Source organism: Sciurus vulgaris (genome assembly GCF_902686455.1).
Source record: "Sciurus vulgaris genome assembly, chromosome: 12".
NCBI lineage: Eukaryota > Metazoa > Chordata > Mammalia > Rodentia > Sciuridae > Sciurus > Sciurus vulgaris.
The window spans coordinates 79,312,939-79,339,127 of NC_136473.1; the positions used below are offsets into that span (position 1 = coordinate 79,312,939).

A 26,189-nucleotide genomic window follows, 5' to 3' on the forward strand; every position below is an offset into this window, starting at 1 on the left:
TTCCCTAAGTAGGTGGCCACTACTACAATTCCGGAGAGGAGCAACTAAAGTCAAAAACTCCACCACCTGACGTGAAGGAGGAGTTGAACACCTGATTGGCAAAGAGTACAGAAGGTGGTCCCCAGCTCTCCTGCTGAACATTGAACAGTAATCAACCTGGGGACAGCCTTGTCTCCTTTGTCATTCTCTGCTGGCCCTCTCTCTCTCTTGAGAGTGCTCTCTGCTTGAGCTCACTTTGCTTTTTACTCTACTTTCACTTATAATAAAGTTCTCTTGCATGACTTTTGGTGTCTGACTTTCAATTTTCTTTAGTGGGAACAGAAGGCATGGAGTTTGGAGTGTCAGCTCCCTGCTTTCCCATGACAAAGGCAGATGTTCCTGGGAAGGATTCACACCTTGGACTCTGACACCCCTGTGTGAATTAGTATCTGGGTGTCCGGTGGCAGTCTATAAAAGACAGTGGCTGCTTGCAAGCTGATTCCCCTTTCCTGTCCCACCCTAGTCCGTGGGGACCCCAGGACTTTTACACACCTATCTGACTTGGGAAATAACTGGCCATCCCTGGGCCTGCCAGAGACCTGGAGGCATTTGGGAAAAGGCCCTTGTGAAACTGTGTGAATCTCGCTGCCTGGCGGTCTGTCTCCCAGAGTGCTTTCCTGGCTGTAGGGCCTGCCCTGGGCTGGAGGGCTGGGCCTGCTGGAATGCAAACAAGGAAGAGTCTGCTTGATGAAGGGCCAGAACTGTCCCCAGAATGGAGAGGTCCTGTTTTTCTTTTTCTTCCGGGTTCAACCTTCCCTCTACTTTCCTGAGACTTCTGGCCACTGACACTAGGAACATGACCTCATGGGGTCTAAGCCAGCTTTTTCTCTTCTCCTCAGGGAGCCCTTGAGGGAGGGAGGAAGTTGGGGGATGTTTGTGTAGGGTGATGGGTGGAGAGTATGTAGCAAGATGGGATGGGGAGCGTGGGGTGTGTGGAAAGGTGTGTGAGGTGTAGGGTTGAGAAGGTGGGAGGCACGGGGATTGTGGGGTGGTGTGCGGTATAGGTGTGTATGGGGGAGGGTCTGAAAAGTGTGGGTAAGTATGGAGTGGGGGTTATGAGGAGTATATGTAGGGTGTGTGGGAGAAAGGTGTGGGGGTGTGAGTGGAGAGGTAGTGGTATTGGGGAGCATGCTCAGCTTGGGTGATTCTCAAGGTTCTGGGTTCCAGAGAATGACTGTAGTCTCAGAGATTGTGTCAGTGTGGGGAGTTAGCATTAATTGAAGACATTCTGCTCTATGATTAGCCCACATGTCTACACTGCTGGTTTAGGAATGCCGTGGTGGCAGAGGCACAGTAGGCAAGGCTTGGGAGGGCATGCGGTTCAGAGCTTCCCTGCCCAGAGGGAGGGGAAGAGCTTGCTTCTGGCGTGGTGTGGGGGCTGGTTGGCACCTCAGCTGGTTGCCATGGCTGGCTGGCTCAGCCCTCTCGGCCTTGTTCTGCTTGACTTCCTTTGGCCCTCCTCAGAGCAGAGCAGGTGGTAGTCAGCTGCTGGCAGCCCACCGCCCACACACAGCCTATTCCTGCCCACTGGCTCTCACGCCCAGGCCTCCAGTGGCACCCCAGAGAGTCCCCCGGGGAGCTGCTGGCCACCTTCCCTACTCTGTGTGCTTGATCATTCTGGGTGCCATCTCTTGGGTCCTCTTGATCCCAAGGCTCTGGCAATCTGGTAGTCATGAAGGGAGAGCCCAAGACTGGGGCTGAGTTTGTTTCTGGGTTTCAGCGCCATGGTAGCCCGCCATACCAGGTCTGTGAGTCCTTCCCAACTCTGCAGTGGCTCCAGTGTGAGACCCAGGGCAAAGGTACTTCCTCCCTTTGGGCCTCATTTCTCCTCATCTGTCACAGAAAGGAGGATTTATCATTCAGAGGAGAGCTTTCTGAGAGAGTTCCTACCAAAAAGAAAACTCTCAAGGAATTATTATAACCGAATGAATTGGAGACACTCTATAAAAAACAGAGGGTCGGCTCCCAGCAGAGATGTCTTTCTTCCAAGGTATGGTCTTACTGGCATTATTTGGTGTCTTCTGGTGAGTCCTGTCCTCTGCAATTACTCTGCCATTCATCCTCATCTGCTTGCCCAGGGGTTTGGCCCTGATCAAGGCAGCCTTCAGTACTGCTTCTCTGCTCTGTGCAGACACGGGTGGGTCAGCCCAGCCAGTGCACAAGGACTTGAGATGTCCTGAGCTGGGGTGGAGGAGTTTCACGCTTCCTCTCGTCTCTTCCCTCAGGGGAGTCCTCCGGGCAGAACAGGGCCTTGTTAGTCTGTTTTGTCCTCATTTTGCTGCCCTGGCTGGAGGGGAACAGCTGTGACCTGCTTTATGGAGTCTTTCATGGGCTGGCCTCTCTGGGGAGTTTTCCCCACCCTGGCAGGAATCCTGGAGAACTGGATTCCATAGAGCAGGAGCCTAAGAAACTGAACCTAGGCTGGAGGTGACAGGTGACAATCTGAGCTTTGCAGGAGGTCTCAGTTTGCAGGAAGCAAATGGTGTGCTGAAGCCAAGCTGAGGAGAAGGATAGCAGATGGGGGAGGGAGGAGCTGAAGTCAGCTCCCACGTCCTGAACCCCAGACTTCTCATTTTCTATGTCTGCCTCCAGAGGAGGGGCCTCAGCCTCTGTACTGCACAGCACCCATGGTACTTTTAGAGAGACCAGGGTTCCAAGGTGTTGCTCTTCCAACGTGTGAAAGTTGCCTGTGATGATACTCAGGAGGCCCCGTGCTAGAGGTCACGGTTGGTAAGGGGAGATTATGCTGGGATCGTTCCTTGTCCTCAACAACATCCTGCCCCGTCCCCTTTCTCTGGAGGGCAGAGGAAGTGGCGGAGTCCTTTGTAATACCTGTGCTGCGGAAGGAGAAGGGCAGGTTCTTGAGGCTGTGGTGGGTAAGGGAAGAGAGGCACGTGAGAGAAGAAGGTGTGGACCCGACAGAGGAGAAGAGGCCGTGCCGGCTCCCGCGATGGTTCCTGGGCTAGAAATCCACATGCTGCCAAGGCTTTTCTTCTCCCTTGCCAAACGTTCCATTCAGCCGATTGCCAGCTCCAGGTCCTGGCCTTGTGGTCTGAATCGTAGGCTCTAGAGGAAGGAATATTCTGAGAGGAGCCAGGACCTGCCTCACCTCTTCCATCCCTGTCTGTCTTCATACACAGAGCCCAGAATCTGCAGCGGTGTGGTAGGAGTTTCTGAGCTGGGATGGGGTCTTTGGGTCCAAATGGAAGCTAGCAGTGCATGCAAACCTGGCTACCTCTAACCATGTCCCACAGGCTTCCAACACCTGTTCCTTTGCTCCTCTAGATCCTAGAAAGCCTCATCTTAAACTTTTTTTTAGTACCAGGGATTGAACCCAGGGCACTTAACCGCTGAGCCATATCCTCAGCCTTTTGTATTTTTTATTTAGAGACAGGATCTTGCTGAGTTGCTTAAGGTCTCACTAAGTTGCTGAGGTTGACTTTGAGCTTGCAATCCTCCTGCCTCAGCCTCCTGAGCTGCTGGGATTATAGGCATGTATCACCACGCCTGGCTTCTTCTTCAGCTCTTGAGTCTACTTTAACTTCAAGCTAGTGGAGAGTCTAGGATACACCCAGGGAATGAGAGATGGAGAGTAAGTCCTGGTAGGAAATGGTGAATTATGCGGGGATGCTTCAGCTTGGCTAAGGGGATGCTAGAGAGGGAATGAATGAGTAGGAAGAAAACACAGCAGCTATTTTCCGTGTCCTCATATTTGGAACTAAAGGAGAACTGCTCAGAGGGAACATAGGCTAGAAAATAGCCCTCGTTGGTACATGTGCTTCAGTAATGGACTGAGTCAAGACACATATAGAGAGCTGTATGAGACGGTGAGTTTTTGTTTTCTTGTGTTTTTTTTGGTACCAGGGATTGAGCTCAGGGGCACTTAAAGATTGAGCCACTTCCCCAGCCCTTTTTATTTTTTATTTTTAGACAGGGTCTTGCTAAGTTGCTGAGCCTGGCTTTGAACTTGGCTCCTCCTGTTCTAGCCTCCTGAGCCACTGGGGTTACAGATGTGTACCACCACGCCTGGCTGAGACCATTCCTTAAATAAGGAAGCGGGGGTCAGATGCACATCTGTTGGAGAACAGAGCTGGCCTGCTTGACGTTATTGATATGCTTCCTGCTGGAGGAGGGCGGTTCCTGGTGCAGGACGTGTTGATATCACTGACAGACCTGGAGCTGGGGAAGGACAACTGGAGCAGGCAGCCGGTGTGTCATGAGGTGTGGGGCTGGCGAAGTCTGCAGGATTTGGGTGTGGTAATTGTAGGTGTTGGGGGATGGATAGAGACAGAGGTCCTCTCTGAAGAGAAAAATCTAGAAGCCAAAGGGGTTAAGTCCTTGTGCCCTCTAATCCCCTGGACTGTCCTGAGGGGAGGTGCCAAGGGGCCCTTTCTAGGGCAGTCCAAAGACTGAGTTCTCTTCCCTATCTAGAAATTACTAAAGAGTTGGCATGCCCTGTCTAAAAACTACTAAAGACTTGGCATGCCCAAGGCCCCAGGGGCTTGAGACTCTTTATTTTCACTGTCTTGCTTGAGAGCTGTCTATTTCCTTTGCCCATTGGAGATGGGCCAAGACATGCAGTGCCTCCCAGTTTTATACCCCAAACAAGGATTGAACTATTTATATTTGTGTCTGTCACCTTTGATAGGTTCTTTTTTTTTTTTTTTAAGTTGTAGATGGACACAGTACCTTTATTTTATTTATTTATTTTTATGCAGTGCTGAGAATTGAACCCAGTGCCTCACACGTGCCAGGCAAGCCCTCTGCCACTGAGGTACACCCCCAGCCCCATCTTTGCTAGATTCTGAGCTCCCTGGAATTGTGCCAGTCACCTGAATACTTCTAGGATTTAGATATGCTGATTCTCAACACCTTTTGGGATCTGGTTTTATGGCTCAGGATGTGGGGCGATGATCCAGATCCTATAGGTTCTCCCAGTCCCCAGCACAACAACCCTGCATGGTGCCCTCTAGCAAGAGAGCAGGAAGCTTCTCTGCCACGGCTTCAGTGGTGCCCTGGGCCCTCCCTCCTTGGCAGTGGTTCCGAACAGAGCCAGCTCGTAGGGAGGGAGGGCCTTCTCCCTTTCTCCCCCACATTGACTCTGAACCATTGTGTGGCTCTGCCCTGACCCCATTTTCTCCCTCCCAGTCCCCAGCCATCTGTGGGCAGCTCTGTAGATCAAGTTTGGTGTCTGGTGCTGCTTAGACCCGGCACCGACCTGCTTGCCCGTAAGCATGTCCCCCTCTGTTCAGTTCTTTCTTGTCTTCCTAAGGATTCTGAAACCCTTATCTGTGGGTTGGAATCTGGCTGCATGTCTGAATCACCTGAGGGGCTTTGGAAGCAAAGGAGTCCAGGGATTCACCCTACTGAATCAGAGCCTCCCAGGGAGGGGCCAGGAATTGACGTATTTGAAAAATTTCCCAGATGACAATTGTAGTCATTCAAGTGTGGGCTATACCCTTGATCATGTTGCTGTGTCGATGTGAAGTTTTGCTGGTGTGCTGAGGGCATCGTGTTTATATAGGAGAACGAGTATTTAGAGGTACAGTGTTCTGTGAGGTGAAGCAGAGAGAGCGCACATTAGCACATGCGGGTGGGAAAGGGAAACTGACCTTTCTGATCATTTCCATGTGCTCTTGAAGATGGATCCTGGAGGAGAACACAGGGCTGTCAGTGTGCACAACTCCAGGGGGTGCTGTTCACTTAGTTCCTTTGCTGAGGTGCCACCAATACAAAACACAAGGTGTTGCATGCTCTTGGAGTTGTGTGACACCAGTGCTAGCCTCAGACACCTCTTCCTGGAAATGGGCTATGGAATAAAAAGACACAGGCCCTCACTCACTCTTCCCTCTTTCCTGAGACCTACATGTCCATATACACACACACACACACACACACACACACACACACATATATTTGTATATATACATATATGTGTATATATATATACACACACACACACAAACACACACACACATATATATATATGCATATATATATATATATTTTTTTTTTTTTTCTTTTTTTAAATGGAATCCCTAGTAGCCCTTGAGGACCAAGGGACTAGAGCAGTTTTCAACGTGTCAACCCAGTAGAGGCTGCTGTGAAAGAAACTAAATTGGGGAAGGGAGGAGGCAGGAAATAGGAGACCTGATTCCTAAAATATTTGGCTCCCACTCCCCGAAAATGAAATTTGTGGCTTGAGTTCTTAGAGGAAGTCAACTCGCTCGTCTCAAGGTCATTGGAACTGGTTGCTGCCTCCTTTCCTTTTCCCTCTCTGGATTTCCCCTCTGCCTCGCTGCTGGTCTCTGAACTCTTCACTTCACTTTGGAGGTGGCTCTCGTGGTCCTGCAGGGGATGCTGTTTGTCCTGTCTCCTCACCGCATCCCACTCTCTCAGTATGAGTGTGAGCCTTTAGGAAGGAGCAGCTGCCAGGTTGGCCCCTGGTGTGACATCTGTCAGCAGCAGACTGGGCTTCCTTCCCTGCGTGAGCCAGAGCCAAGGGGATGGTGGCTACAGAGGGTAGCTCCCCTTTCCTGTGTCTGGGGAAAGCTTCAGGTGCTTGGATCACCCCTGGGGCTTTTCCTTCCATTTTCTATGACTTTGGAGTCCTCTGAGAAATTTCACTTCAGGGAATCAGTAGGTCTGAGTCAAAGAATCTCAGAGCTGAAAGGCACTGCTTGGGGTTTTCTCGTCCACCTGTGCACCTGCTTACGGGTGCCATACCCAGCCCTGTTACATTTGAAACCCAGTCCTCTGTTTGAAGGACTCTGAGGAAAGACACCACCTGTGTCCTGGTCAGCCCTCCGTATTGAAAATTTCTCACTGCCTGAACTGGAATGTAAGGGCAGAGGTTTCTGGCAGTGAAAGTAAGGCAGATTGGGAACTTGAGGAGCTTAGTAGGGGTGACAGATCCCTAAACATGTGATTTTGAATAAAATATTTTAAGACTATGTTTGGAATATGTACAGGTGGCAGTTGGGAGCAGAGAGAGCGAGGTCCAATCTCGGAGTTCAGAGAAGACTTCTTACCATGATATCTGAGCAAAGTCTCAGAGGGGTGAGTTAGAGTCAGACAGGCAAATGGGTCTAGGAAAGGCAGCCAAGCTTAAGGGTTAGCACTTGAACCACATCACAGAGGGATCAGATACACAGTGATGAATGGTTGGAGATGAGCGGGAGATGGGGACATATGATAAAGGCTTTGTGGAGGAGTCAAACAGAGAGCCATTGAAGAGTTGGGAGTGAGATGATCAAATTTACACTTCAGAAAGCCCTTAGGCTGCTCTGTGGAGAAAGCCTTGGAGATGGGAAGATTAAGAAGAGGACCTTCAGGAGGCTATTGTACAGCCCAAGGGAGAGATGATAAGGGCTTGAATTAAGATAAGGGTTTGAATTACGACAGCCCAGTTAGGATGGAAGGGAGCACTAGCTCAGGGAGGTACTGAAGAGGTTGGAAGGAGGGAGGACACTAGTTTCCTGCTTGGGTGATGGAGTGGTGCCATTCAGTGGGAGTCAGCAGGGAGGAGCAGGGTAGGGAGGAAAGAAGGTTTGCCCTTTGGATTTTGAGATGCAGGTGGGCAGCTGAACTTGAAGGAGGGATACACATTCAGAGTCAGCAACATGTGAGTGGTGGGAATAGGAAGCAGGAATCAATGAAACTGCCTGAGCAGAGGGGCCAGCCGTAACGAGGGTGGTGAATGGAAACGTGGGCCCACACCAGCATTTCGGGACTGGGAAGAGGGAGAGGAGGACAAAGATGGAGGCAAAGAGTGAGAAAGAAAATGGCATTGTAAAAAGCCAGGGGGAAGGGAATGGCCTGCAGAGCCAAGTGCCGCCGTGACGTCTGGGCAGAGGGAAATGCCTGCTGAGCCAGGCAGCCTGGGCATTGTCGCTGGAGAGGTTTTAGTGAATGTTGGGGGCAGATGCCAGATTACAGTCAGTTAAAGAGTGTAGGAAGGCAGAATTTGGGAACATCAGGGGTTGCTGCTCTCTGGTGAAGTATGGTGAGAAGGGTAGAGGGCAGAGAGGGCCAAAGAGCAAGGGAAGGCATGTAGGTTGTAAGTTTCTTTCTGGTTTTTTTTTTTTTTTTTTTTTTTTTTTTTTTTTGCGGTGCCGGGGATTGAACCCAGGGCCTCGTGCTTGTAAGGCAAGCACTCTACCAACTGAGCCGTCTCTCCATCCCTCTTTCTGTTCTTAAGACTGGAAGAGGCCTATTGATGTGCTGAAGAGCAAAACCACATTAAGGACAAGAGGTGGAAGGACAGGAAAGCAAGGGGAAATCCAGGAACATCGTCCTGAAGGAGATCAAGTGGTTGGCGCATGAGCACAAGAGGGTTGTGCCTCAGTAGGAACCCTGAGGCCAGAGGGATGAAAGGGAGGCTGGGTGCAAACGTGGGACACACGGGAGTTGGAAGAGAAGCAAGTGATCTACCACTGAGCCACATTTTATTTTATTATTGTTGTTATTATTATTACTTGTACTGTTTATGTGTGTGGTGCTGGGGAGTGAACCCAGGGCTTCATGCTCTGCACCACCGAGTCACATCCCAGCCCCCCAGCCCTTTTTATTTTGAGACAGGGACTCCCTAAATTGCCCAAGCTGGCTTCAAACTTGAGATCACAAGTTCAAAGCTAGTCTCAGCAACTTAGCGAGACCCTGTTTCTAAATAAAATTTAAGAAGGTCCGGGGATGTGGCTCAGTGGTAAACGCACCTGAGTTCTATTTCCCAGTACCAAAAGAGAAAAGAAAACAAACTCCTAAGAAGATTCTAGTCTATAGCAGACTGAACCACAGACCTGTTTGTTGTTGGGTTGGGGAGTGAGTGTGGAGTAGTTACTTCTAACTCCTGGCACCAGTAGCAGTGAAGTTCAGGTTTTTTCAAAATGATTTAAAAAAAAAATGTTCATTCCATTGTACTGCTTCACCCACAGGGTGACAGCATATGAAACTTTATTCCTCAGGACTAGAACGTTAAAAACATCAACAGGAAAGTGGTTCAGACTGCTTCTTGAGTGGCAAGTTCCCTTCAATTCAAAGTAAGTTAGAAAAAAAAAAAAAAAATCAAAGTAAGTTAGGACAGTAGTCTCCTTTTGCCCAAGGTGCTCTCCCAGGATCCTGGGGCATCTGCTAGGCACAGGCCAGGGTCCTTGGCCATGGCTGGCTCAGTGACTATGACAGCCACTGCACCTGGCATGCAGTCCCCAAAGTTGGACTCGCCTGGACAGGGCACAGTTCTCTGCTCATTTCTCTGCCTGTTGAGTTTCTCCACCATCCATATCTTCTTACAGTTACCTTTTATCCACAGAGGATCTTAAAGAGTCTGGCTGTTTGAAATTCAAAAGGAGTTGGATGAGCAGATGGAGATAGTGGACAGGGCACAGTTCTCTGCTCATTTCTGTGCCTGTTGAGTTTCTCCACCATCCTTATCTTCTTACAGTTACCTTTTATCCACAGAGAATCTTAAAGAGTCTGGCTGTTTGAAATTCAAAAGGATGAGCAGATGGAGATAGTCAGAACTTGGCTTCTAGACCGGAGAAGCTGGTCCCAGGAAAAGGAGTCCTAGTGCTTTTCAGATAGGAGAGAATAGAAAAATACTCATAGTAGGGCTGAGCATAAGTCTTTAAACCCAGGGAATGCATATTTTCAGCCCTGAGCTGGAACAAGCAGAGTGTTAAGGATTCCCTTAGACACCACCTTCAGATGGAAAACTGGGGCCATTAAAATAATCTTTCAGTAAGGCAGGAGGACGTTAGGTTTTTCTTTGTTTGTTTTTGGCTGTGGGGATTGAACCCAGAGGCACTGAACCACTGAGCCACATCCCCAGCCCTTTTTTATATGTTTATTTAGAGGCAGGGTCTCTCCAAGTTGCTTAGGGCCTCGCTAAGTTGCTAAGGCTGGCTTTGAACTCTTGATCCTCCTGCCTCGGCCTCCTGAGCCACTGGGATTACAGATATGCAACACTGTGCCCAGTTCCTAGGGAGTTTTAACAGACATCATTACCGTACCACAGACCAGTTAAATCAGGATCTCTTGAGAGTGTGGGGTATTAGTAGTTTGCAAAAGTTCCCAGAAGTTCCCGTTTCTCCTGTGTACAGTTGAGTGGAGAACAGCTGGGCAGACAACCCTGTCATCACAATCATTTGCTCAGTCCTTCTCACCTTCTTTCTTGCTGTGGTTTCTACGGAGGCAGAAGTTGCCAAGTCTGGAGTAAATGGGGAGGGCAGCAAGAGGCAGCTGGTCCCGTCTGGCTTCCTGGGGGCCAAGAGGATCAATATTTGGTACACCTGTACTCCCTCAGGTGCCTAGGTGTCACCTATTGGCTAGTTTTTGTTTTATTGCACATTTTGGTGTACTTGGGAGAGGATCCTCTTGCAATCTGAGTAATTTTAAGGTCTGTTGAATAGGGCTCTGTTGTATTTTTCATTTATAACTTTATTGAGGTAAATTTGACATAGATTAAACTACACATATCTGAAGTGCAGAATTTTATAAGTTTTGACAGAGGAATATGTTGGTGGGACCATCACCCTGATCAAGATAACAAACATATCCATCACCCCCAAAAGATTCCCCTTCTGCCCCTTCCCTAGATCTCCACTACTCTGCTGTTTGTCACTGTGGATCAGTTTGGGTTTTCCAGCATTGTATGTAAATGGAATCCTACTCTTCCATCTGGTTTCTTTTATTTAGCATAGTTCATTTGTGTTTCATCCCGTGTTTGCATTTATCAGTAATTGATTCCTTTTCATTGCTGAGTAGTAGTCAGTTGTAAATATGTAGACATACCACACTTTTAAAAATATTTTTTTAGTTGTTGATGGATCTTTATTTAATTAACTTTTTTATATGTGGTGCTGAGAATTGAACCCAGCGCCTCACACATACTAGGCAAGCACTCTACCACTGAGCTACAACCCTAGCCCAACATCATACCACATTTTTAAAAAATTGTTCTCCTATTAATGGACATTTGGGTCATGTCCAGTTTGGGAGTATTACAAATAAGGCTTTGGTGAATATCTGTATACAAATCTGTGTGGATATATGCTTTCAATTTCTTGGATAAGTAGCAGTAGTTTGTAGTGCAGGGAATCAAACCCAGGGCCTCATGCATCCTAGGCAAGTGCTCTGCCATTGTGCCATCAAACATCTCTAGAGAGTTGTCGTCTTTTTATTTTTTATTTTTGCAATTCTGGAGATCAAAAGGTAATCTACCTCTGAGCTATATCCCCAGCCCTTTTTATTTATTTATTTTTTTAAATTTTTTTTAAATTTTGAGACAGGTTCTGAGTTGCCAGTTTGGCCTCTAATTGGCAATCCTCCTGTTTCAGCCTCCTGAGTCACTGGGATTATAGGCATGAGCCACCATATCCACCTGAGAGTTGTCCCCTTTAAACTTTTCTACTTGCCCGATGAAAGGCACCTCTCTTTCCCTGGGGCACACAGGAGAGAGATGAAGACAGGAGTTGGTGACCAGAGATGCAGACATGTCTAGATGGGCGAGTGGGTGGATGGATATAATAGATGAAGTTATCCTGGTATCTCCATCTCTGTTTCCCATCTGTTGTAGGCACTGAAGAAACGAGCACGAACCCAGATTATGTCACCTACAGCAGGCTACTGATAAATCTCTCTGTGACCGAATGATGTTTTTACTCCTCATCTGCAGGTATCCGGACACCATGCTCCAGCCCTGCAGTCCTGACTTGGGCAGGAAGTAGAAAACTTCCTTCTGTCCCGTGCCCCCATCCTCACCATGTCTTCGACTCAGGGCAATGGGGAGCACTGGAAGTCCCTGGAGTCGGTGGGGATCAGCCGCAAAGAACTGGCCATGGCTGAAGCCCTGCAGATGGAGTATGACGCTCTGTCCCGGCTCCGGCACGACAAGGAGGAGAGCAGGGCCAAGCAGAACCTGGAACCTTCTCTCATCAGCTGGGACGAGCCTGTCTTAGACCTCTACAACAAGCCCGCAGGACGGCGGAGTGACCTCAAGCTCTTACGCGGTCTCTCTGGCTCTGATCCTACCCTCAATTATAACTCGCTCTCCCCACAGGAAGAGCCGCCCAACTACTCTACCTCCCAGGGCCCCCAGCCTGGCCCCGATCCCTGGCCCAAAGGCTCACTGTCTGGAGACTATCTCTACATTTTTGATGGTTCAGATAGGGGGCTCTCTTTGTCCCCAGGACCAGGGAACATAGAAGGCTCTTGCAAGAAACTGTCCCCACCTCCTCTGCCTCCCCGAGTCTCTATCTGGGATACCCCTCCACTGCCTCCCAGAAAGGGGTCCCCCTCATCCTCCAAAATCTCTCAACCCAATGACATCAACACTTTTTCTTTGGTGGAACAACCCCCAAACAAACTGTTGGGGCAGCAGATCCTGGAAGAGGAAGAGTTGCCCGGCGGTGGGGGGCAGGGGCGCCTGTTGGGGTCCGTGGATTATGATGGTATCAATGACACAATTACGAGGCTCAACTTGAAGTCAACCTATGATGCGGAGATGCTGCGGGATGCCACCCGGGACTGGAAGGAAGGCCGAGGGCCCCTGGATTTCAGCAAAGACACCCCTGGAAAGCCTGTGGCCCGGAGCAAGACCATGCCCCCTCAGGTGCCTCCCCGAACCTATGCCTCCCGCTATGCCAACCGAAAGAATGCGACACCTGGCAAGAACCGTCGGATTTCTGCTGCTCCGGTGAGGACCTTATTGTATTTCTTCTCTCCCCCTTTTCCCATGTCATTCAGAAACAAGGACCCGTCCCTCTTTCTTCTTTGCTCTTCCAAATTCAAATCTGCCAAGTACTCACCCTTTAGTCCTCTCCTCCCCTCTTCTGCCATTCAGAGTCTGGGCTCTGGTAGAGGGAGGTCAGGTTGGCTTGATTGTGGGGGTGCAGGGGCAGGAGAAGGGCGCCAGTAAAGATATAGTTCTTTCTTAGGACCAAGTTTCATGTGTCTTGGCCAAAAGAGCCCTTTTGGGGGCAGGAGTTTTGGAATCCTGGTTCCTGGCACGTGCTGACTTCATGATGTTAGGACTATATCGGGAGTTAGGGGATTCATCATTGACTCTGGATGAATGGCCCTGTGGACTTAAGCAAGTTGCTTCCCTTTCCTGAGGCCCTACTCTGCCAAGCACTGTGCTGCCATGAGGATCATTCACAATATCAGCCGCTTGTTTAGTGTTCACTGAATACCAGACCCCGATCCAGATGTCCACAATGACCCTGCCTGATAGCCAAAAACATTCAACAAGACATGGCAGAGCTGGCTGGCATTCAATCCGGGTCTCCCCGTCCCAAAGCCCCCACCTTCTTCTCTTCTTTCTCCCTCTCCCTTTCTCTCTCCTTCCCTCCCTCCGCTGCCCGCCCCCCACACACACTTGCATCCTTTTAGTTGTGGTAAGAACTACAGGGCATAAAATGTATCATCTTAACCAATTTTGTGTTGGGGGGGGGCTGGGATTTGAACCCACGGACTCGTGCTTGTGAGGCAAGCACTCCACCAACTGAGCTCTATCCCCCGCCCATCATCTTAACCATTCTTAAGTGTACAGTTCGTTGTACCAAGTATAGTCACATATTGTGTGTGGCCTTCACTGCACCCCATCTGTATCCACTCTTTTCCCAATGGAAATATTTAGAAAAAATAGAATCATGACAGTAATTTGACTTGCATCAATATGTAGTATAAAGCAGCAAAGCATCTCCATTTCACCCCAGGTGGTTTTCAGGGCAGTTTTGTTCTGTTTCTGGCTGAGAGAAATGTCCACAGCATCTCTGTGGGTGGGACCTAAAACCTGCTTTGTGTGTCACCCTTGGCCCTTGCCAACCCTGGCCACAGGGGTCGAGTCTCCCCCACAGCTGACGACTTCTGTAGCAGCTTATCATTCCACCTCATTCCATCCCCGTTTCCTCCTTAGCCATTGTCTAAGGGCACTGGGGCTTTCCCACCTCACGCCCAGCCTTTGGGATCCATCCCAATTCTGAAGAGCTACGTGGTCCTTCCTTCCTCTGCTGAGAGTCCCCCCAAAAGCAGGATCAGCTCCGGGGATAAGCCACTACTCCAGAGCTCAGGGCTTTTTAAAGGCCCTGCTCTGAGAGGTGGGGCTGCTCCCGCTATTTTTAGGGACTAGGAGATTCCTGTTCCTTGCTCAGAGCTGGGCCTGCTGGGTCAGGCCTCCCTGGGAGGTGGTCACCTCTGTCCTCCCTCCTGCCTCCCTCGCTTCTTCCCCCTTCCCCCACCCTGAGTGTCATCAGAGCTCTAAGAGGGGCCCCGGCTGGAGGCTCCTTGAAGAAGCAAGGGCAGAGCAAACGTCTCTTGCCACTTCTGAGGGGAAATGCGGTCTTGGTCCTCCCCGCCTCAGCTTGGGGCAGGGGCTCAGCCGGCCGGGAGGGGGGACCCCTTGGGCCCTCGGCCCGTACCCCCGCCCCGCCTTCGCCGGGCTTCCAGCCGAAGGGACCCTCCCTGTCCCAGGCCTGCTGAGCCATCTCTGGAAATGGCTGACTCCAAATGCCAGCCTGGTACCCCCGCTGCCAGCCTCTGCCTGGCAGACTCCCCCAGCCAGCATCGGGCGATGGCACCAAGGCCTGCCAGCCGGGCAAACGTAAGTGGCTTTTGTTTTCTTACAGTGCCAGTGAGTGGTACGGAAAGGACATGAAAATGGCCTTCAGTAGCCATTCTGTTCTGTCCCTCTCCCTCTCCTGCCTTCTCCTCCCCGCCGACTCTCTCTCTCTCTCTTTTGTGGGTTAATTCCTGACAGTGGTTCTATTGTTTTGACCCGGGACACAGGCATGCACTTGGCAGAGCCAGGGCCTCACATGGCAACTGCCTCTACTGCTGCCCTCTCCTCTGTGTCCCCCACCCCACACACCCACCCACCCAGGGGAGCAAGGAGGCTGAGAGGGTCACCCAGAGGAAACAGTCAGATATTCAAATGAGGAGCTCTGTTGCTGCCATCTGCCCCCAGGGACAGGGAGGACATGAGAACAGCCACTGGGAGGGCAAGAGATGAGAGGTGCGTAGAGTGTGGGGTGCGCAGACCAGAGCATCAGGCCCCGCCCTGGAAGCAGCTGTTAGAACCTGCTGCCTTTCCCTCAGCAGCCTGGGACTCCTTGGAGCCCAAGCCTCATTCTCTGGTATGGCCACCCACCCTGGGCAGGCCTGTCAGGCAGCAACCTGTCAGCCCCAGCTTTCCCCATACTTTCTCCTCCCTGAGGCTCATTTGAGGGCTTCTTTAAGCCCCTCCTGGGTGACTGAGAGCAGCTCTGGGGTGGGAGACAGTTTGGGGCCTTGTCTGACCACGCCAGCACTGCACCATGCTCTGGGACCGGAAGTGGGCCAACCAGGGCAGGCTGTCCAAGTTCCAGCCCTTCAGAACCAGCAGGCTCCGGAGCCAGCAGGAGGGAGCCAAGCCTTCTCCTAGGTTCTTTTCTGTCCAGACCTCTGCTTTGACACTTTCTTCCTCAAATAGCACTCACTGAGAAGGCACATGTGTCTGAGTCATCCTCTCTATCGAAGGGCTCTGGTTCTGTCTCCCTTTGCACCTCTGGGGTGTCAAAGCTTTTTGCCCAGGGGCAAGCCTTCCTGGGACCATCTGGAACACCTGTCTGCCCTGGCCTCAGTGGAGGGACTGGGATAAATGGCCACCTGCTTCAGCTCCCACCCACCTGTGAAAGCCTCCCCCAGAAAACTCTTGCCCACGGCCCCACAGGGCCCACCTGGCTGTCCTGAGCTGGTCAGAGACTTTCCTATCACAAAGCTAGTCTGGCCTCTTGTCCACTGCACCCCACTTCATATTCAACCCAAACTTCAACTCCTCTTTTCTAATTTGGCTGTTGGTCTCCTAGGATGACAGACAAATGTATTTCTGGATTTTCTATGTTTTCTTGTGCCCCTTTCAGTGTATTTTTTTTTTCACTTAGATTGATATTGTTTTATTTGCATGCACATTTTTTTAAAACCTTGAACTAGCACAGTCAATTTACTCACTAACAACCTTTGGATTATTTCACTGATTGAGAAGAAATCCTGCCCTTCTTGGGCTTTTTTTTTTTTTTTTTTTTTTTTATTAAAAATCATAAATTTACATAGGGCAATGTTGTTTGATTCATTCTGTTATTTTTTTCCTTTCCCCCCGCCCCTCCCACCCCTCTTTTCCCTCTATACAGTCCTTCCTTCCTCCATTCTTACCACCCTCCTTATCCCTAACCCTAAACCTAAACCTAACCCTAACGCTAACCCCTCCTACCCCCCATTATATGTCCTCATCTGCTTATCAGCGAGATCATTCGTCCTTTAGTTTTTTGAGATTGGCTTATCTCACTTAGCATGATATTCTCCAATTTCATCCATTTACTTGCAAATGCCATAATTTTATCATTCTTCATGGCGGAGTAATATTCCACTGTATATATATGCCACAGTTTCTTTATCCATTCATCAACTGAAGGGCATCTAGGTTGGTTCCATAGTCTGGCTATGGTGAATTGAGCAGCTATGAACGTTAATGTGGCTGTATCTCTGTAGTATGCTGATTTTAAGTCCTTTGGGTATAGGCCAAGGAGTGGGATAGCTGGGTCAAATGGTGCTTCCATTCCAAGCTTTCTGAGGAATCTCCATAATGCTTTCCAGAGTGGCTGCACTAATTTGCAGCCCCACCAGCAATGTATGAGTGTACCTTTTTCCCCACATCCTCGCCAACACCTATTGTTGCTTGTGTTCTTGATAATCGCTGTTCTAATTGGGGTGAGATGAAATCTTAGGGTAGTTTTGATTTGCATTTCTCTTATTACTAGAGATGTTGAGCATTTTTTCATATGTTTGTTGATTGCTTGTACATCTTCTTCTGCCTTTCAGTGTATTGAATAGCCAGAAAGTCTTTACCCCTAGAGCCTGGTTTAGATGTGGGCGTCCCTTCAGGGAGGGGGTGCTATGGCGGAAGGGCACTGAGTGGGCTGCTCTTTCCTTCAAGGTGGTCTCCCGGCACCATACTGTTGCCAACGGCCACGAGTTGTTTGAAGTCTCAGAGGAGAGAGATGAGGAAGTTGCTGCGTTCTGCCACATGTTGGATATGTAAGAGTTAAAGAACGGGCTGGGGTCTGGAGGACTGTGGGGGCTGGGGAGGAGGTCACCCATTACTGGACTTACTTTAGAAGGAAGAAGAGCCTCAATTCATAGCTATGGCATGCCTCCTATATCAGGTGTCTACAGGGTTTTTGAAATCTTAGAAGCCTCATATTCTTATTAAAATTCCTGAAATTCATCTGACAGTCTGATCATCCTCACCACTTTAGGCTCTGGCCCTCGGTTGCCCTTAGGAGCAGATGCACCCCAGGTAAAGATAAGAGTGTTCTTTTGAACTGAAAAAGAAAGGAAATGGATTCTGTAAAAGTTTTCTGTTAAACTTAGTATGGAAAGCTTTGTCATTTGGAACTTTCTCTACTGTTCCACTGTGGGAAACATTTTGCAACTGTAGCAGAGAATGAAGAGCAGTTTCCCAGAGCTGCCTCCCACTGTCCCAATCTGGCCTCCCAACCAGAGGACTAGGCTGAGGGGGGACAGAGGGACCCTTGGACCTCAGGCCAGGAGGGTTTCCACAAATCTCTTGTCGACTGCTCTCTTGTGGCACAGCAAGGGTCCTTCTCCCTCTTCCTGCACAGCCTTCGATCTGGCTCTGACATCCGAGACTACTCCCTCACCGGATATGTCTGGAGCGCTGTAACCCCAAGCCCAGAACACCTTGGGGATGAGGTCAACCTGAAGGTGACGGTGTTGTGCGACAGCCTCCGGGAGCCTCTCACTTTTACCTGCAACTGTAAGTCAGTCAGGAAGGGCATGTGAAGTGGGGCGGGAGTAGCCATGGTTTGGACTGTAGTTATGAACCTTTGTTCTCCATCCCACCTCACCTTGTGGCCCATGGGAATGAAGGGCAGTGGGGAAGAGCCTGGCTCAGGGCCACTTTCCCAAACCCCAGGCTGTTTGTTTGCCTGCATTATCTGGCTGTCAGTGATGCTAGCGAGGGCTTAGCTGGGGACAGGAGTTCGGGTTAGGGGCTGAGCCCTGCTTGCCCCTTGCCTACCCTTGTTGCTCCACCCACCCCACCCTTTACAGGTTCCTCCACAGTAGACTTGCTCATCTACCAGACCCTGTGTTACACCCATGATGAACTGAGGGAAGTGGACGTGGGGGATTTTGTGCTAAAGCCCTGTGGGCTGGAGGAGTTCCTGCAGAAGTGAGTGAATGGGGGCAGGGGCTTATGGGTGGAGGCAGCACCTGCCTTCTGGAGGATCGCGCTTAGGGCTTGGGAGGGGGGATGCTGGACTCCGCACTGGCAGCTCCGCCCCCTCCTTGCAGTCAGGACTCCTGCTCTCTGGGCACACTCCCGGCAGGCCACGTTGCACTTTCCCCAGGAGCTCTGGGCTCCAGCAGCGCTGGCTGGATCCTGAGCCAGATCTGCTGTGGAAAGAGCTTGGAGCTGGGATTAGGCAAAGTCGAGTCCTATCTGCTTGCAGACTTCTGCTTGCAGAGATGTGTGTACTGTGGGGAGGGTGGTTTCTCCTCTCTAGAGGATGTGTGGTGTCTTCACAGCGGAGGGTAGCAGGACTGGGCGGAAGTGCCCTCCCAGAACCTAGGGGAGAAATTACAGTTGCTGTCTTCCCCTTCCCCTGCCAACACGCCTTGGCCCCGCTGGCCCATGTAGCGCGTTGTCCTCCTCCCAAAGGCTGGCTTCCAGCTCCTCTTTAGCCAGTGCCCTCTGCAAAAGGCTGCCTCCCTGGAAAGTGTGATGTGGACCAGCTGAGGCAGCCCCCTTTCCGCTGCCCCAGGGCTCTGGAGGGCTGGGGTGGAGGGAAGGTAGAGGCAAGGTTCCCATCCCTGGTGGGTACAGTTGTGTGGCAGCAGACAGATCAGGTTGGCTACTGCCCAGCATTTCCAGCCACTTAGAAGAAGCAGGCCTTGGGAGTAGAGAAAGATGAGAGCCACACTCCTTCCATCGAAGAGCCTGCGGGTTACTGCCACTCACTCTTTCTCTCTTGCATGCAAGTCTAGGTGCAGGATGGAGGGATGGTCACCCATGACTAGACCATAGAACTGGCAGTCAGGACTGAAGATTCTTTTTTTTTTTTTTTTTTGGTACTGGGGATTGAACTCAGGGGCACTCGACCACTGAGCCACATAGCCCTATTTTGGATTTTATTTAGAGACAGGGTCTCACTGAGTAGCTTAGCGCCTCACCATTGCTGAGACTGGCTTTGAACTCGTGATTCTCCTGCCTCAGCCTCCCGAGCTGCTGGGATTACAGACATGCACCATTGTGCCCAGCCAAGATTTCAACTTTAGGGATAATGTGGGGTCCTTACTGGCCTCTGCATCCTCATCTGGAGACTGAGGGAAAGGAAAGGGACAGGCCCTACAACTCCAGGGACACATATAAACGTGGTTTGAATCCCATGTGATCCGAATGCCATGTGATCCTTACTTCCATCCCTATTTCCCCTAGAGGTAATAATAGGGTCCTAAGCTCATGGTGTTGAGAGAGAGAAGCCCTAGGCACCCTGTACTGCTGGAGGGCACAAGGGCCATAGTGGGCACAGTGGACTGCTGGGAACACGGTTATACCAGTTTGAATTTTGCTATGAAGTAGGTGTGAAATCTGATACTTAGTGTCTTTGGTAAAGAATGGTGAGGCTTGGGTTGGGGGTGTAGCTCAGTGGTAGAGCACTTGCCTAGCATGCATGAGACCTTGGGTTCCATCCACGGCATCACCCAACACCTCCCTGAAAAAAATGATGAGTTAAATATGAGAAGGACCCAATGAGCAGTCAGTAAATACCAGCAGGAAAGGATCAGCCCAAAGAGAGAACTTACCAGGGCTCCGTGTGAGACATATCCCACAATTTTCCTTGCAGCACCCCTAGTCCTGGAGCCCCTGAGTCCAGAGGTAGTAGGAACTATCAGGTTCTGCCTTTCTGCCAAGACCCAAATAGAATGTTACCAACGAGGTAGGACAGGGTCAGTGGTCCTCCAGTCACATCCCTTCCACTCTGCCTTAAATGCACCCAAAGAAAGGCCTTCCACAGAGAAGGTCAAGCAGGCCCCAGGAGACCAGGTCCCGGAGCCTTCTCTTTCCCCACATTAAAGTTCTTGGCCTAGCCCCAGGCTCCTGACATAAGGCAACTGCCCTGCAATAGGGGTGGAAAGGACCCACTGGAGTTTCAGAAAATTGCTAACTCCCAAGGAACAAGGAACCCCGCAAGATTCCTACTCCATGCCTGGCAGGAGGAGCTGATCTTGGGGCATTGAGGAGTGTTCATCCAGGATGCAGGCTGCTCTCAGATAAGAACCTTGAGACAGTCCTAGGGGAGGGTTGGGTTTCCTGCCGCCTCCCCCACCCCCAACACACTCTTCCTTCCTCCTAGACACTCCCGCCAGGCCCTGCCCCCGGGCTTTGGCTGCCCTTCAGTCTTAGCAGGTTGGGCCCCAGATTGGAGGCCAGGCCCCTCAGGATGTGGAGAATCCCCCAAGTCCTAGTTGATCTGGACTGGCCTCCAATCCTGTACCTCCACTGGCTTCTGCACATTCCCCTCCCTTTTGCTCCCCTCCCCTCCCCTCCTTCCCCCTCCCCTCCATTTCTGGCCTAGATTCCCAGCTCTGCTGAGGAAGGAAGTCCGTTTCCGGCTTCTGTTACCCAGCTGCTGAGACCTGGCCCAGCCTGCAGTGTTGGCCTGGAGGTGGGACTCCCTCTTTCCTCTGCCCCTTCTTGTGGGTTTCCTTTCTGATTAAGGTGTGATTTGGAAGTAAGGAAGAGGCTGGGTCCCAGAGGGGCTCCCTAGGCCGCCTTCTCTAAACTGGGCGGGGTGGGGGATCTCCCAAGGGGTGCTTGAGCATTGTGAATAGCACACACCTTTTAGGAAGCCCCTGATGATTTGCAATCAGGTGGGACCCCCAGAGGAAGGGAGAATCAACTTGGGTGAGAATAACAAGGCTGGAATTGTGGTGGATTTGCTTTGTTTGGCCTCAGCCTCGGTTAACATAGAAAGAGGGTGGGGACACCAGAGCCTGGGCACAGCTTATCTCCCTTGGTTGTCCCCTGCACTGAAGCTAAGAGAATGGGGTGTAAACAGCTGTCCCCTGAGATACCCCTCTGTCCCCTACTCTCTGAAGCAATTCCCACCCTGGGAATGAACCAGTGATAAAACACAGGTACTAAATATCTGAGACGGTCCGTATTTGTACAGCTCAAGGGTTGTTTAGATAGATCTCTGTGCCTTCCCCCAGTCTCCACCATGACATTTTCCAGGAACCCAGGGTAGGGCCCACAACACAGGTCCTAGACCCATTCGACTCCTCCGGTTTCTTCCTGGTTCTCCCCAAGGCTAAGGTATGTATCTCTGTGGGTGCTAATGGTCCTGTCCCCCTGCCCCACCAGCAAACATGCCTTGGGCAGCCATGAGTATATCCAGTACTGCCGCAAATTTGACGTTGACATCCGGCTACAGCTGATGGAACAGAAGGCTGTGCGCAGTGACCTGGCCAGGACGGTTCGTGTGGGAGTGGTTGATGGGTGCACAGCAGGGGAGGTGGAGAGGTGCTGCGGAGCGGGTTGGAGGGTGGAGTGGGAGTGCTGAGATGAGGGCATCACCCCTGCTGAGCAGCGCGCTGTGACACAGGTGAACGATGACCAGAGCCCCTCCACCTTGAACTACCTCATCCATCTGCAAGAGAGGCCAGTCAAACAGACCATCAGCAGGTGAGTGCGGGACCCCCGAGGGAAGGAGGCTGCATCTGAGTGTCGCCCAAACAGGGACTGTGAGGGTTCCAACAGACCTACTTGCCTGGCCTTCTGCTGGGGCTAAGGAATATTTATGGATGTCAGGAGTTGTCTGGGAAGGTCCCCACTCCAGGCCGTGTCTCATCTCCTTCTTCTAGTACTTGGCCATCATTCTCTAGGCAAGAGTTGGTGACGCAGAAAGGACTCACTCCTTCCATCTTCATGGGACATGGAAAGAATGGGAACCCTTGATGTCAACGCCTGATCCCTGAGCAGAAGAGAGGAAGGGAAGGAGGGTCTCCCAGAGCACTGGGTCTTTTGTGACCTCTCCTGTGATTTTTCTCTGCCCCCAACTCCCAGGCAGGCCCTGAGTCTTCTGTTTGACACTTACCACAATGAGGTGGATGCCTTCCTGCTGGCTGATGTGAGTACACGTGCTGGGGCTGGCCCAGGAGGAGCTGCTGGAAGCTCCTCTTCCTCTTCCCCAGGCTTCCCGGGACCAGCCAGCACCATCAGGCATCTAGGTAGAACTGAAAACTTACAGGCAGAGTACTTTCCATCCCCCTAGCTCACAGGCCAGCCAAGATCACTACTGGCTGCTGAGCAGCTTGGCAAGCATGTAGAAAGGGGTTCTGCTCCCGAGTAGAAGAAGTAGGGCAGGAAGTGTGTGTCGATCCCTATCTCTGGAGTAGGACATCTCCAAGCAAAGGGACCTAGCATTGTCTCCCCAGTGCCACACTTGAATGTGCCCTGGAGTGTACATCCTACCAGCAGTGCCCAGGAAACTCTGGCTTGCAAGATTTTGTTCAGCTGGTGTCACAGGTAGAAAGCCCTCAGGAGGTGGAGGGTCCCAGATGTACAGAGGGCCCAGAGCCCTTTGCACCTGGACTGCTGTGGAACCTTACGCCTCAGAATTATGAGAATAAACATTTGCCTAAATGACAGGAAGCTAAAGGCAAACTGTTTCGAAGTGACCTTCAAAAACAACCCTTCCCGCTGAGCATGGAGGTGCACGCCTGTAATATCAGCAGGAGGCAGGAGGATCACAGGTTCAAAGCCAGCCTGAGCAATTTAGAGAGGCCCTCAGCAACTCAGTGACCCTATCTCTATCTCAAGTCAGAAAGAAAAAGAAGTGTGAGGGGGTGGAGAGAAGCTGGGGATCCTTAGTGGTAAAGTGCCCTTGGATTCAATCCCCAAAATCAAATAAATACAACTCTTGCCTCATTGATTCGGTTAGCATCGTGGATTCTTCCCTTCTGGGGAGCAGGAGCTTGGGGAGCTTGTATCGAGCTTACCCTGTACCCACTGCCAGCATCCCTTCACTAGTGGCTTCTGGCAACGAGATTCTGACCCTGTGCTGGCAGTTGCTAGGGGTAGAAAAGTGTAAGAATTTTCTTGGCCTTTGGAGAGCTCGAGTGATTAGAAAAAAGCAAGAGCAGGTAGCTGGAAGAGGACAGCAAGGAGTTGAGGAGGGGCCCCTGGAGCGTGCTGGAGAGGGCCACTGCCAGGGCAGCCCCAGTCAAGGAGCTGGTAGGATTTTGTCTGGCCCCTAATTTAAATGGACATAATTAATCAGGGCCAGACAGGAGAGGGAATTCCACATGAGGAAACTGCGGGAGCCAAGTGCAGGGGGAGGTATGAGCGTGGGCTGTCTGTGGGAGTGGGGTGGGTTTGCCTGGAGGTTCTGTACTGAGTTATGAGAAATCAGAAGGTGAGCAAGGAGCCCTGCACCGGCTCTCTGGTCTCCTTGCTCTGCCCTACAGATTGATTTTAGGCAGATGGCTGAGGCTGGGAGTGAGAGGAGGTTGGGGGACTGGGTCAGGTGTATGGGCCTGGCTCATTTAACACCCGTTCGTTTGCTGATGCTGGATGTTTGAAAATGAAGCATGGATTCCACTAATTCTTCCTTAGAGTCATTATCCCCTACACTTCCCGACTCATTCCTTTAAAGATGGAGTGGGAAGGGGGATAATTGGGGGCCACCAGTGTGAGAGCAGAGCCGGCCAGCCTCACAGTGTGGCCTCCTGCAGGGGGACTTCCCACTGAAGGCTGACAGGGTGGTCCAGTCTGTCAAGGCCATCTGCAATGCCCTGGCTGCTGTGGAAACCCCGGAGATCACCAGCGCTCTCAACCAGCTGCCCCCCTGTGCCTCCCGCATGCAGCCCAAAATCCAGAAGGTAAAGAGGCCTAGGGCATTTGTGGGCAAGGGGAAGTGGGAGAGGAATGTTCCTAGGCTACTGTGTTGCTGGTTGCTGGAAAGGCTTTTCTCGATACCTCTATCTTTTAAGCAGTTCAAACACAAGAGTTCTTGGAAAATGGACTCTGAGTGCATCCCCTCTTCCCAAGGATGAGGGTGAGCCAGGGCCTGCACCCAGGACAGATCGTGCAAGCGCTGGCCAGTAAAGCCTATTCACAACCACCCAGGCGTTGCCTCATGGTTTGCTTATCCTTCAGGGTACAAAACCAAACCCAAAGCAGAATGTCCCAAGAGCCAGGGGCTCTGTGATGCCACGGTGGGGGCTGTGTGCTAGGCAGATGGGGCCAGCAACATAGGCACCGTGATCCTCAGCCGAGTGGCCTGAGGGTTGGGCTTCTCATTAGGGTGGATGCGATGACCATTTTTATCCCCATCAGCTCACTCTGTCCATCATGCAGCTCTGGTAGAAACCATTACTCCATCCTCCCTGGGGAGTCTCTGCTTCTCACATTTCAGCCCAGCCTGGCCCAGATGAGTGTAGCTGTGGAAAGCCCTTTTTCCAGCTGTGATGAAAGAAGGCCACGGTCCTGAAGTTCACTCCCTCTTCTCTTTACCCAACAGGATCCCAGCATCTTGGCTGTGAGGGAAAACCGAGGTAAGGGGACTGCTGTCCCTCTTTGTCCAGTAGGAGCAGCTAGAAGCTGCCAGCTCTGTCTCCTTGATTAATGTGGCCAAGCTTGGCCTGCTCGTGTGTGTGTGTGTGTGTGTGTGTGTGTGTGTGTGTGTGTGTTTCCCTGTGAGGTGTGGACACAGCTGGAGCCCACATTGCTTTCCACAAATCATTTTCTCATTATTGTTGCTAGTCATTCCTGTGGTGTCCCTGGAAGGGGTGATGAGGTGGTATAAGTGTGGGCGTGGGGGTGGTGAAGCCCAGCCACCTCCCACCCAGATGGGAAAGCTCCCACGTATGTAGGCTGTGATTCTTCTCCAGGCAGCTCACAGCCCCTACATTTCCAATTTAGAACAGGCCTTTGGGAGAGTGAGAAAGGATTTTTCACTAGGCTTTCTCCAGGATTTCCCCATTAAGACATCTATGTAGAACTTTGCCCTAAAAGCCATATTGCTGGAATTCATACAGGGATTCCCAGTCTTTTAGGTTTCATGGATGAATAAAATGTCCCAGAAAGTATTTGGGGGACCAAAACAGAATTACCAGCATTTTTCTTCTCCACATGCCAGGAATCAAACCCAGGGTCTTGCACATGCTAGACAAGTGCTTTACTGCTGAGCTACAGCCCTGATGAGAAATGACTTTTTTGAAATAACTGACAATTTCTCAGTACTATCATTTGCTAAAAGGAAAACTACTTACAATATTATAAGTAGTAATATGTAAAAATAAGGACCATGTTTGAAACTAAGTAACATTTCTTAATGAAAAGCTCAGGACACCTTCCTGCTCTTTTCCCCTCCCTCCCTCCCTTCCTTCCTTCCTTTCTTTTTTTATAATGTTGTTGTATTTTTTATAACTTATTATTATTTTTTTTTTAATGTGGTGCTGAGAATCAAACCCAGTGCCTCACACATGCTAGGCATGTGCTCTGCCACTGAGCTACAACCCTGGTCCCCATGCTTTGTCACGGCACTTAGAAAGAGACTGGCATTTGGGGACCACTATTCTAGACTAGTCCATTCTGGGCAGTGTCATGATGACAAGATGGTGCTTGCTGAGGCCTCATGAATTTCTTCCTGACCCCTTCCTTTCATAGAGAAGGTCGTGGAAGCCCTGACAGCGGCCATCTTGGACCTGGTGGAGCTTTACTGCAATACGTTCAACGCCGACTTCCAGACGGCAGTGCCTGGGAGTCGCAAGCACGATCTAGTCCAGGAGGCCTGCCATTTCTCTGGGGCCCTGGCCTTCACTGTCTATGCCACCCACCGCATCCCCATCACCTGGGCTACCAGGTGAGTCGGTGTTCAATAGCCTCTAGAGAGTCTACCTGAGCTTAACTTCCTATTGGCTTCTCCCCTTCTTCCTGTGACCTTGCATTACACCTCAGTCTTAGCATGTGTGGCATTGTGGTACAACAGGGCTGAGGGGTGAGCCAAGAGACTGAGGGGAATCCAGGCTGGGACGTCGCTGAGAGAGAAGGTCCTCTAGGAGATGGAGAAGCACCTGCCATTCCTTCCCTC

General features: G+C 50.9%; 1 protein-coding gene across 4 annotated transcripts in view; it reads left to right on the forward strand.

Moving 5' to 3' along the window:
* The window catches only part of PIK3C2B (phosphatidylinositol-4-phosphate 3-kinase catalytic subunit type 2 beta), a 66,351-nt gene that overhangs the window by 10,451 nt on the left and 29,711 nt on the right, over positions 1–26,189 (forward strand). For 3 of the 4 annotated variants that reach the window (XM_079107461.1, XM_079107463.1, XM_079107462.1), the window contains 10 exons: positions 11,711–12,730; positions 17,003–17,103; positions 17,691–17,845; positions 18,142–18,262; positions 21,458–21,569; positions 21,699–21,778; positions 22,160–22,223; positions 23,830–23,976; positions 24,618–24,651; positions 25,766–25,961. In XM_079107461.1, coding sequence (XP_078963587.1) covers positions 11,798–12,730; positions 17,003–17,103; positions 17,691–17,845; positions 18,142–18,262; positions 21,458–21,569; positions 21,699–21,778; positions 22,160–22,223; positions 23,830–23,976; positions 24,618–24,651; positions 25,766–25,961 — 1,943 coding nt within the window. In that variant the 5' untranslated portion in view covers positions 11,711–11,797. Of the gene's footprint in view, positions 1–11,710; positions 12,731–12,763; positions 14,636–17,002; positions 17,104–17,690; positions 17,846–18,141; positions 18,263–21,457; positions 21,570–21,698; positions 21,779–22,159; positions 22,224–23,829; positions 23,977–24,617; positions 24,652–25,765; positions 25,962–26,189 lie in introns of those variants that run through there. The other variant, XM_079107464.1, reaches the window with a different exon arrangement.